The following is a 12,584-nucleotide window of genomic DNA, read 5'->3' as shown; positions in this document are numbered from 1 at the left end:
TATTCGCTGCATGGAATTGAGTATAACAACACATGCTAGCGGCAATTCGCCATCGTCTTGTGTCCGTTTGTGAAGGACGCTTTTGTTCGACGTTCTAAAATGTCTGTCCAGGATATGCAAGTTGTTGAAGCCAGTTGAAGCGAGCGGGAGGCATGGGTCTTCGTTCTATTAAAAATGGGAGGAATAGGATCTTTCATCTTCAGTCCCTTTTTTCGATGGTCAACTTCGTTTTTCTCTCTTTCTCTTACACTCTCTCCCTAACATTCATAGATTTTTACACACATGAGCAACCCGCCTACGCGGGTCTCCCTCGCTCTTACCAGCCTACCTCTTCACGGTTCACTAACGGACACTTTGCAATAGCGAAAACTATCTATCCATGATTGTAATTATAAAATAGCGTATCCTTGGCTATCTAGTAAGCTTCCAGCTTGAAGCACCCCAATTGTGGAGGCTACGTAAGAAGTTATGTTATGGTTGAAGAAGCCCAATTGTGCTTGTTGGGATGACGACCTTCTAGATGACATTTGGTCGAGTGTGTCCTCATACATGTTAATGGGTTGACCTACATGCTTGTAGGTTGAAGCAAAGACCGGGTATGTCAACCGATTTGACGCGCAAGATGCCACATCATGCTTGTTCACCACGTCATAGCTCAGAGCACTATCCGTCACCAATTGCTTCTCAAAGTCCAACACAACCGTGGTGTTCCCCGTGTGAGGTGAGACAATGGTGATATACGTAGCCTACGGTGGCCTCAGGAAAGGCCATCTCTAGGCATAACTTGGCACACACTGCCAAGGGTTTGGCCCATGCACTTCACGTTGCACACATCGGCCTGCATGCCCACATTTTGCAGTACCACATGTACAGATTCTAACAGGAAATGTGTTATCCATCACATCCTTGAGAGCCAGTTGGAAGCCCTGGTGTGCTCAAATAGCAACATGTGATGTGTAGATGGCATTATTATTGGCACTATCATCACAACAAAGGCCCTCATCTTATTCAAGTATATTTTTTCATAGTCTAATAAACATGAGTAATTACGTGTAAAGACCACCAAAAAAAGAAGCGAAAACATCTTGGAAATGCCCTCCTATTGCACCCATTGAATATAGTCCAAAGATTCCTCGTTTTCCCTAGCAATTTTGGGAAATTGATGGTAGAAATGATGAGAGAGAGAGAGAGAGAGAGAGAGAGAGAGAGAGAGAGAGAGAGAGAGAGTAGTGAAATGCCAGTAGAGCAATCAATGCATTGGAAGAGACCATATCGAGGAGATGAAGGAAATATGAAGCTCATCCATTCTCTAGGCTTAAACTCTCCTCTAGTCGAAAGACCTTTCTCATGCTCAAGAACTACAAGTTACAGGACAATTATTCTGGATTCCCTTCTCCCTATTATTCCTAACTACTTTTCCACACACTCGTCTTTGGAGTGGTCCCTTGGCATTGATTGTGCGTGACCTCCCCAAGGGCCATCCCAATGTCCCATCATATAGACATTTGATAAAGCAAACACACGGAGCTGCTTGCAATTGATGCATGCTCTACACTATGTGCCTTTATCCACCTTTGTAGGAAGCCAGGCTGCAAGTCATTGGATGTAGACAATAGAGCCGAGTCTCTCTCTCTCTCTCTCTCTCTCTCTCTCTCTCTCTCTCTTCTCTCTCTCTCTCTCTTCTCTCTCTCTCTCTTCTCTCTCTCTCTCTCTCCTCTCTCCTCTCTCTCTCTTCTCTCTCTCTCTCTCTCATTGTTACAACAACAAAAAAAGAGAAAAATTTTCTCCAAAAGCTACGATCACAAAAATTTACAAAATTGCATGCAGGTGAGCGTCTTCATGGCTACGGGTTGCTTCGTTTCTCTCACGACAACAAATTCCTCCTCTCCTCTTAGCTTCTTCAAATTGTGCATCTCTCCCTCTCCCTCCCCTCCCCCCCCCCCCCCCCCCCCCCCCCCCCCCCCCCCCCCCCCCCCCCCCCTCCCGTGTGTGTGTGTGTGTCTGTGTGTGTGTGTGCGCGCGCGATAATGCCTGTCACAACAATCTTCTCTCTTAGCTCTTGGTTTTGAACAATTAATCTCTCGCATACTCTTTGTGTCTCTTTCTTCACTATTCAATACCCCCGAACCCCCTGATCACCTCCCATGCTCCTCCACACTACTGTTCATCTCTCACATGGGTCAAGAAGCTCAAAAATCTTGGAGGTTTTCTAAGTCATGGCTGAAAATGTAACAACGGCAAGTTTGGATGTGAGCAAAAGCTAAGTACAATAGTGGTTTGTGGTGCATTAGTCGAATGTGACTCTTCTCCATTGCCCCATTGCATTGAAGGGAGTGGAGAGAGAGAGAGAGAGAGAGAGAGAGAGAGAGAGAGAGAGAGAGAGAGAGAGAGAGAGAGAGAGAGAGAGAGAGAGAGAGAGAGAGAGAGAAGAGAAGAAAGAAGAGGATTTTAATGTCATAGGAAACTATCCCAAGAGACCTGGAAGAGAGAGAGAGAGAGAGAGAGAGAGAGAGAGAGAGAGAGAGAGAGAGAGAGAGAGAGAGAGAGAGAGACCCATCATAGTGCCTAACATTGAATGTGCATGTGGAGTAGCATAGCACACATGTTTATATATGTACTGAAGATTGATTGTTTTGAACCCATCATGTGATCAACGCCCAACCACTTTGTATTATGCATCGATGAGAATGAAAATGAGAGAGAGAGAGAGAGAGAGAGAGAGAGAGAGAGAGAGAGAGAGAGAGAGAGAGAGAGAGAGAGAGAGAGAGAGAGAGAGAGAGAGAGAGAGAATTCAATTATCATCCCGGAGGTCAAATATGACCTATGGGACCAAATGAACATGTCACGTGGTGTGAGTGGAGGTCATAAGTGACTCTCAATGCTCAAAATTGGCTGAACTGAGCATCGCAATAGAGAGTTCACATCGTGGCTGGGAGGGGAAGGTATGTAGGGAGAGCTCATGGGGCTGAATATATGGGGAAAAGAAGACCTAATTGGTCAAAAGTTGAGCAGTCAAGTAGTGTGTGGTACTCACTCTCTCGCACTTGATGAGGGCATAAGGTGCAAAGTCGACGAGACTCCTCGCCACCAAGGCCCCAACATTGAGAGAGAGAGAGAGAGAGAGAGAGAGAGAGAGAGAGAGAGAGAGAGAGAGAGAGAGAGAGAGAGAGAGAGAGAGAGAGAGAGAGAGATGGCTAGAGACCTATCGTAGTGCCTAACATTGAATGTGCATCTGGAATAACATAGCACACAGGTTTTATGTCATGAAGATTGATATTTTGAACCCATCATGTGATCATCATCCATCCACTTTGTATTGTGCATCGCTTTCTCTGTTTTGCAAAGCTTGCAATTACATAGAACCATAAGAGATGATGGCAGTGAAAGAAAATAAGTTAGAGACATAAAGTGAGGTTAGACATGTGCATGCGATATTGAGGGCCAGGATTACGAAGCATTATTGAGTAGCCAACAGCATAGCCTTCATTGGTGGCAAATCCATATGTAGTGTTTTGTGATGTTGTGATCAATCCAGATGCATGGTGTTGCAGACGACCCCCTTTCAAACACACAGAGAGAGAGAGAGAGAGAGAGTCTCTTCACAATCGAAATCCTGTCATCCATGGACTCGAACCCTTGGCTTAGGCAAGGGAATCTCGTGTGTTCATGCGTGTATGTGTCTGCAGCAATGGCCTCTCTCTCTCTCTCTCTCTCTCTCTCTCTCTCTCTCTCTCTCTCTCTCTCTCTCTCTCTCGCTCTCTCTCTCTCTCTCTCTCTCTCTCTCTCTCTCTCTTCTCTCTCTCTCTCTCTCTTCTCTCTCTCTCTCTCTATGTCTGTATGTGTGTTACGCGTGCGCGCACCCAAGTGCCTTTTCCACTGCTGCTCTCATCATAACCTGCAGTTTTGCCTTCCCTTCGAAGCCCCCGGTCCCGCCTGTGCCTCCTCCAAGCCCTTTCATCCGGACGGCTCCTCACGCCTCACAGGTTGCATGACATTTGGCCGAGTGTGCCCTCGTACAGGTTAATGGGTTGGCCTACATGCTTGTAGGATGAAGCAAAGACCGGGTATGTCAGCACATTTGACGTGCAAGATGCCACATCATGCTTGTTCACCATGTGATAGCTAAGAGTACTATCCATCACCAATTTCTTCTCAAAGTCCAACACAAATGTGTTGTTTCCCATGTGATGTGAGACAATGGTGATATATGTAGCCCACGGTGGCCCCAGGAAAGGCCACATCTGGGCATAACTTGACACACCCCGCCAAGGGTTTGGCCCATGCACTTCACATTGCACACATTGTGGGCCTGCATGCCCACATTTTGCAGCACCACATGTACAGATTTTGACAGGGGATGTGCTATCCATCACATCCTTGACAGCCAGTTAGAAGCCCTGGTGTGCTCAACTGGCAACGTGTGACGTGTAGATGGCATTATTATTGGCACAGTCATCATAGCAAGGGCCCTCGTCTTATTAAATTATATTTTTTCATAGTCTTATAAACATGAGTAATTATGTGTAAAGAGCACCAAAAAAAGAAGCGACAACATCTTGGCAATGCCCTCCTATTGCACCCGTTGAATATAGTCCAAAGATTCCTCGTTATCCCTAGCAATTTTGGGAAATTGCTTGTAGCAAATGAGAGAGAGAGAGAGAGAGAGAGAGAGAGAGAGAGAGAGAGAGAGTAGGGAAATTCAAGTAGAGCAATCAATGCATTGGAAGAGATCATATCGAGGATATGAAGGAGACACGAAGCTCATCCATTCTCTAGGCTTAAACTCATCTAGTCGAAAAACCTTCCTCACTCTCAAGAACTACAGGTTACATGACAATTATTTTGGATTCCCTACTTCCTAGAATTCCTAACTACTTCTCCACACTCTTCTCTTTGCAGTGGTCCCTTGGCATTCATTGTGCATGACCTGACCAAGGGCCATCCCAATGTCTCATCATATTGACATTTGATCAAGCAAACACACGGAGTTTCTTGCAATTGATGCTTGCTCTACTCTATGTGCCTTTGTCCACCTTTGTAGGATGCGAGGCTGCAAGTCGTTGGATGTAGACAATATAGCTGAGTATCTCTCTCTCTCTCTCTCCCCCCCCCCCAAGAGGTTGTGCCTCTTCACCTCCCCCTGGAGGCTCTCCAGCTTCCTCAGGCGGTCTGGCCCTTGCTCACCAACCCCATCTCTTCTCGAGCGTGCCACCTTCTTTTTCTGCCATGTGGACTACTTGAATCCTGATCTTCACCATAGCGGAGTAGTATAGATTGTTTCCTCCCTCATGCCCCACTACACCCACACCTGTGTGTGTGTGTGTGTGTGTGTGTGTGTGTGTGTGTGTGTGTGTGTGCGCGTGCGTGCGTGTGTGTGCACCTTTGGAGCACACATACACAATGTTCAATTTTTTGCACACAATGGTGAAGTAATGCTAAGAAAAAACCTTGGTTTAGTATAATTCCACCTACAAACTTTAAATCTACCTCTTGATTTTAAAATTTAAGGTGAAAAAACCTACAAAATTTAGAGAATTTAGTGTAAAAGGCTTCAAATATAGCCAATTAAATTCAAAAAAATTCCATGCGTAGCACCACTTGCCCCGAGGAAGCCTCACGCACATGCACATGGGAGTTCTTGGGTTTGCTTATTGTGGCCTTGACAAAAGCATTGAAGGAGGCGCATGAGTTCTCGGATTACTACATTGAGTTGGCATGCGTGCTCATCTTCGTCTTTCTTACTTGTTCACCTCTTTGACCTATTGTGCATCCACTCACCACCTCCACTCGCCTATTGCCAACCACGTGGATAGCCTAAATAACGCTTGCCCCACAATAGCTCTCTCTCTCTCTCTCTCTCTCTCACACACACACACACACACACACACACACATTGTTACAACAACAAAAAAAGAGAAAAATTATTTCCAAAAGCTACGATCACAAAAATTTACAAAATTGCATGCAAGTGAGCGTCTTCATGGCTACGGGTTGCTCCGTTCCTCTCACAACAACAGATTCCTCCTCTCCTCTTAGCTTCTACAAATTGTGCCTCTCTCTCTCTCTCTCTCTTTGCGATAATGCCCGTCCCAACAATCTTCTCTCTTAGCTCTTGGTTTTGGATGGTTAACCTCTTGTACACTCTTTGTGTCTCTCTCTTCACTATTCAGTACCCCCGAACCCCCTGATCACCTCCCATGCTCCTCCACACCATTGTTCATCTCTCACACAAGCCAAGAAGCTCAAAAATCTTGGAGGTTTTCTAAGTCATGGCTAAAAATGTAACATCAGTAAGTTCGTATGTGAGCAAAAGCTAAGTACTCTAGTGGTGTGTGGTGCATTAGTCGATGTGACTCTTCTCCATTGCCCCATGCCCCAATGCAGTGAAGGGTGTGGGAGCATGAGAGAGAGAGAGAGAGAGAGAGAGAGAGAGAGAGAGGAAGAAGAAGAAGAAGAGGATTTTATTGTCGTAGGAAACTATCCCAAGAGACCTAGAGAGAGAGAGAGAGACGGCTAGAGACCTATCGTAGTGCCTAACATTGAGCGTGCATGTGGAGTAGCATAGAACACATGTCTATATATACTGAAGATTGATTATTTTGAACCCATCATGTGATCAGCACCCAACCACTTTGTATTGTGCATCAATGAGAATGAGAGAGAGAGAGAGAGAGAGAGAGAGAGAGAGAGAGAGAGAGAGATGGCTAGAGACCTATAGTAGTGCCTAACATTGAATGTGTGGAGTAGCATAGCACACAGGTTGTTATGTCATGCAGATTGATATTTGCAACCCATCATGTGATCATCACCCATCCACTTTGTATTGTGCATCAATTCCTCTATTTTGCAAAACTTGCAATTACATCGAGCCAAATTAAAAGATGATGTCAATGAAAGAGAATAAGTTATACAAGGACCTTCAAACATATTTCCATATAGAAAAAAACAAGTTTTCTTAGGTACACGTGCCCTTTCCCCAGGTAAAAGTGGACTTGAGTAAAGGGTTTAAATAGGAAAAGTTATTTCCTATATAGGATTCACAGGAAGCCTCTCTCTCTCTCTCTCCTCTTTTTCACTCTCTCTACCTTTAACGGCACACAACAAAGTCTTGTTCTAATTCTTGGCTGAGACTCAAATACTGCCGCGATTTTGCTCGCATTAGAGATACTCCTCACCCGCGAGCGCTGAGACGAGCTCCTCCTCGAGGTCCTGTGCATGTTCACTCTCCAGCTTCTCTTTCTCTGTTGTTCGCCTTCCTCTGTGCTCGTTGATCTGCACAGGTGAGTCCTCGAGCTCGCCTGCACCTTTCTTTTGTAGAGCGAGAGAGAGAGAGATTGCTTTCTTTAATTATTTACATGTGTGTGTGTGTGCGTGTGTGTGTGTGTGTGTGTGTGTGTGTGTGTGTGTGTGTGTGTGTGTGTGAGAGAGAGAGAGAGAGAGAGAGATTTGGGAAAAATTAAGATAAAAATTCTTGACTGAAAATTCAAAAGAAAGGGTAAGAGTACGATAGAATTAAGATAAAAATTCTTGATTGAAAATTCAAACGAAAGGGTAAGAGTACGATAGCGGGTCGCAGAGGGAGAGAGAGAGAGAGAGAGAGAGAGAGAGAGTATATTAAGGCCTACGGAAAGATGCAATCGACCTATGAGACAATCTATGTACAATAGTGATCTGTTCTTTGGTATCCCAAAATGAAAACCGAATTGGAAAAACATGAGAACTCTTAACTACTAGTTGGGGAAGCTATAGCTATGACACGATACAATATTTGATGTTCAATGATGTGGATATAACCCAAAACGTGTTAGGGTGGAGACAAGATGGAGCTCTATACTAGAAGTACTGCACCTCTATATGTGTCTAGTGTGTACTAAGTTTGATATGCACCTATCTCCATCCTGTATCAATGATGGGGTATAAGACGATATCTAGAAGCGATAGGGGTCGGCTCGTATTTGGGTGATCCTCGTCTCCATCTCCTGATGTAGTGGTGTGTGATCTCTGTCACTTCTCTGTGGTGGAGTCGGGACAGTTGAAAACCATGAACTCTTTGTCTCTGATTGGCTTTCAGACTCTTTGGAAGTATGGGATCAACGTATAAATGGGGATGGAGGGGATGGAGATGGACGATCAGCCATAAAATAGTTAAGAAGGGCCAAGGCTGATGGCGTTGGAGGAGAGGGATAAATATTGGTCCTGAGAATGGGTTAATGAAAAGGAAGATTAAAGCATTGAGACTACATTCTTTTGGCATTCTATGGTCTTACCATCAGTAATGCCAAGTGCCCTACTAATGAGTACCTTTGTGGTTTTATTTCAGATTTTTCTCTTTGCATGAGGTTGGTATTGAGGTAGTATGTACAAGGCGCAAGCTTAATATGTACATGCCCTAAGCTTCCCGTCTGGCTTTAACTCGGGCACTTGGGAGCATATTTGTTGAGATTTATGCAAGGAAGGAGCCATTCTATGTTGAAGATTTAACGTATAATGATATGTTGAAGATCCCCATCTTTGAAGCTTCATGTTGGGTCCTCAGCAAGCACCCAATACAGTATGATGTATTGTTGAATTGCCAAAGTGGCCTAAACTACTGAAGAGACTGTTGTAGTTGTTAACTGTAAGGTTGATGCCACAACCTCCACTTACAAGTTTGAAATATACCAAGGTCTGATCCATATGACCTTAAAACAATCGTAACCTTCCACATTCAGATTTGGGACTATTCTTACTGATTTTTAGCCGGTTCTTGGTGCCGCTTCCGTTCTCTTCCTAAAACTCCAGCATCCACTGTCTCCTAACACTTAGTGGATTTCTGCATTCTCTGTTTTTAGCAGAGTTTTCAACACCCTTTTGCTGCTTTTTTTTAGCATGGACAACACCTTCCCTTTGCCTTGTCAATGGTTGGTCGGAGACCTTTCTTCTTCATAGGTCTCTATCCTCTATTTGCACTGGTGTGGCGCTTGCTACGACGTGTTTCCAGATCGCATTTTCAGCTCTAGGGATCGCCATCTCTTCTTGGTATGGGAAATATGCAAGGGCTGACCCTTCCTAATGGGAAAACACGAGCAAGGGAAAACAATGACAAGAGGGAAAACGTTGGCAAGAACTCCCGTAGCCGGCCATGTACAAAGATGTCTTTAGTAGAGTATATGCAACCTAACTAATAGAGACCTAGTTCTAAACCACTTTAGACAGTTCATGATTTGCGTTTCTTCCATGTTATGTTGCGTTTTCCATTGCAGGACGTTTTTTTGCTAGCCGTGGCGGGAAAACAAGGCAAGCATCATTTGGGATTCTGATTTCAGAAGCCTTGGGAGTGGAGCAGCTGTCTTTCTCTCACCATTCCTCTCTTCCTCCCACCATTCCTCTTGCTCAGCTAAAGCTTGCAAAGCTTTGACATCCGCCGCACCCGCCACGTTAAATTTGTGGTAACTGCTTGTGCCTTCTTGCACACGCATACGCATGTGTCGGACAAACCTCCCATATGATCAGTCACTGATGATCAACTGAGGTAGTACGATAGCAATGAACTCAAACTCTCCAAGCCCGGCAAGCTGAAAATGTTAATGGTGACTGATCTGATGCCCAAACTGAGACAAAAACACAAGCTCTTCTTGGTCTGGGAAATACGCAAGGGCTGGCCCGACCTGATGGGAAAACACTAGCACAGGAAAACGTTGACCAGAGGGAAAATGCTGGCAAGAACTCTTTGTAACCCGCCCTGTACAAAGATGTGTGCAGTAGAGGGTATGCAACCTAACTAACAGAGGCCAAGTTCTAAACCACTTTAGACACTACATGATCTCCGATTTTTCCATCTTGTGTTGCGTTTTTCATTGCAGGACTTTTTTTGCTAGCCGTGGCGAGCAAACAAGGTAATTATCATTTGGGATTCTCAATTCAGAAGCCTTGGGAGTGGAGCAGGTGTCTTCCTTCCACCATTCCTCATGCTCAGCTGAAGCTTGCAAATCTTTGACAATCACCGCACCCGCCACGTTAAATTTGTGGTGACTGCTTGTGCCTTGTTGCATACGCATACACATCAGTCAGACAAACCTCCCATACGACCAGTACACTGGTGATCAGCTGAGGTAGTAGGACAACAATGGGGAACTCCAACTCTCCAAGCCCGACAAGCTAAAAACATTGATAACTGATCTGATGCTCAAGCTGAGGCAAACACTACAAGAGGTTGTGTGCTCTTGTGACGCTGTTAGCGACGGAAATACATTGGGTTTTTATAACCCCTGGCGTCGCTAAAACCGTCGCTAATAGCGTCGCTACGAGAGCGTCGCTATATGCGTCGCTATAGGCGTCGCTATATAGAGACGCTCATAGCGACGGTTATAGCGAAGCTACAGAGCCATAAATAGCGACGGTTATAGCGACGCCCGAGAGAAATTTTTTTGGTGACAGGGCATTGAATGTCCTGCCACCCATCAACCATATTGTACTTGATTCACTTTTTAAAAAAATTGCAAGGGTAGATAATAGACCCAAAATAGTCACCCACAAGACGCATTGTTTGCAAAATTGACAAGCGTAAAATTGACAATTGTACACATCATAGGCAAAATGAATTGATTGGAAAATGTAATAATGACAATTGTACAACATCATAGGCATAAAGAATTGATTGGCAAAATGAACTGCGGTGACAAATGTAATAATATACATGGTTCAAAAAGACGTATAAAATCCGTCTCATGATACATAAGCTATGAGAAACCCTAAACTAATGCTATCTAGCTACGACTAAACTGACGTCGTCTAGTCAGACGTCTCATCGCGTCTAAGCGGCGTATCTGTCGGATTCTGCAAAAAAAGACAATAAGACAGCTTTCAGTAAGTATAAACATATAACGACATTTATAAAACAATACAAAAAATAGAAAAGAGTAAACCCTAATACTAACCATGCCGCCGCGAGAACTGAGAATGTCCATCAGGGCGTTTAAGCCCTTCCTGCCTGCGTACTCGCGCTCGTACGGTGTGGGATCACGTCCTATCGACCACTGTCAAAACATACAAAGATTTCATTATGTTAGAATTAAAAAATTCATAAACCCTAAACTATCGAACATAAAGAGCAATGCGAAAACACTTACAAAATCGGCCTCAAATGATGCCCATCCACCGCTGCCCAAGTGGTGCGAGCTCCCTGCCTCTACTCGCGCTCTGGCTGCATCCTTTTGTTGCTTCCACTTGTCGGGATTCTCGCGCGCTCCTTTCTTTGCATTCTTCCAATCTTCTTTGGCCAGCCAATCTGGCCTGTTCCACCCATGCTTGATTGCTTTTTGCACTACGGAACGCTTGTGTTTGCAGTATTCGCGCATTCAAATCTTCATCAGGACTTCATTGAAGCGCTGATCTCGTGTTGGAACGGGAAACTCATTATGAAGTATGCTGATGACTCTGGCTTTTAAATCACTTGGTACTTCACTCCATTTGTTTAGTATGTAGTGTCTAAACAGCTGAGAGCAAAGACCACGCATACGCAAGATCACCTTCTTGCCGTCATCATCCATGATGATGCCGCCACTGAAGTCGACGGAGTAAGGCAAGCCCTCTGGTCGGTGACGCGTGAACCTGGGTGTCCCGGCAGGGGTCTCTAGCGGCGTGTCGATGGGGGTACGGACGTCACGTGTCTCCACCGGCGTCTGGGCCCCGAAGCGAGGAGTGTCCACTGGAGTGACTCCTAGAGGAGTAGCTAGTGGTGTGTAGCTACGGGGAACGACAATCAGTTGCGCAAAACCTGGTGTCGATGGCGATGCTGTGGCTGGTGTGGGGGCGGGCAAAGAAGGGGAGGGTAAAGAGCCTCGTCGAACACGAGGCGGTGTGCAGGCATCGGCGGCGGAATCCCCACAACAACCGCCACTGACACCACTAGAGCGCCGGTGTTTAGACGAGTGTGAAGATCGTCTTGTCGACACCGAAGCTTCGGAGCGCGCCGAATGCTCCGAAAGAGAGGGAGATGCGGATAGAGTAGGAACGCGCAATGATGCGCCAGAGCGACGACGCTCCATGTACCACTGTCTTTGCTGCGGTGACAAAGAAGAAAGAAAATCCTCATCATCCATACCTGCATTAAACACACGAATATTTAAACTTAATATTGAATGAATAGAGTAGACAATGACGCAAAGACCATTAAATACAATGACGTAATGACGCATATAAATACAATGACGCAATGAATTGAGTGATAGAAGAGGCAAGTCGAAAACTCAGAATTTTCAATCAAAAGATGTGAGCGCGAGTAGAAAAGAGCGTTATACACCATGGAAGGTACTTAGAGAGCCAGAGCTTTTACAACACGGACCAAAATTGTTCAAATACAATATTTGTGGCTTTAAGAGATCTCTCTCTCATCCTCGCATAACTCAGTATAACTTTCTATATCTATATAGAGCTCTCCGTTTAAACACATATCCTCTGTTTCATTTTGTAGCTCTTCTGCATGCACCCCATATAGAGTAGTAGCATCTTGATGCTCGTCTGGAACCACCGCAGCGGCTTCTGATTGAGCATCTTCTCTGATCTCCTCCATTGATGCCGTTGTGATTGGCACATGGTAGCCTTCA

At 45.0% G+C, this 12,584-nt stretch overlaps 1 protein-coding gene across 1 annotated transcript; it reads right to left on the bottom strand.

Moving 5' to 3' along the window:
• Positions 1-10,682: 10,682 nt before the first annotated feature.
• LOC147420474 (uncharacterized) lies at positions 10,683-12,072 on the bottom strand. Its single transcript, XM_086505128.1, has 3 exons — positions 11,109-12,072; positions 10,917-11,015; positions 10,683-10,815 (listed from the first exon to the last, which is right to left on the bottom strand). The coding sequence occupies exons 1-3, from the start codon at positions 11,334-11,336 to the stop codon at positions 10,771-10,773; spliced, it is 372 nt and encodes a 123-aa protein (XP_086361254.1). The 5' UTR covers positions 11,337-12,072; the 3' UTR covers positions 10,683-10,770.
• Positions 12,073-12,584: the final 512 nt, after the last annotated feature.

This window comes from Adiantum capillus-veneris, chromosome 28 (genome assembly GCF_014529385.1).
Source record: "Adiantum capillus-veneris isolate H3 chromosome 28, ASM1452938v2, whole genome shotgun sequence".
In the NCBI taxonomy this organism is placed as follows: Eukaryota; Viridiplantae; Streptophyta; class Polypodiopsida; order Polypodiales; family Pteridaceae; genus Adiantum; species Adiantum capillus-veneris.
This window is presented reverse-complemented; position numbering and strand designations above follow the sequence as displayed.

Excerpts from the sequence above, each read along its gene's own strand:
- LOC147420474 (XM_086505128.1), bottom strand. The coding sequence starts at position 11,336 with ATGCGCGAATACTGCAAACACAAGCGTTCCGTAGTGCAAAAAGCAATC. Across the intron at positions 11,016-11,108 it reads CATCATTTGAGGCCGATTTT|TGGTCGATAGGACGTGATCC; the intron begins GTAAGTGTTTTC and ends ATGTTTTGACAG. Across the intron at positions 10,816-10,916 it reads TCAGTTCTCGCGGCGGCATG|AATCCGACAGATACGCCGCT; the intron begins GTTAGTATTAGG and ends CTTTTTTTGCAG.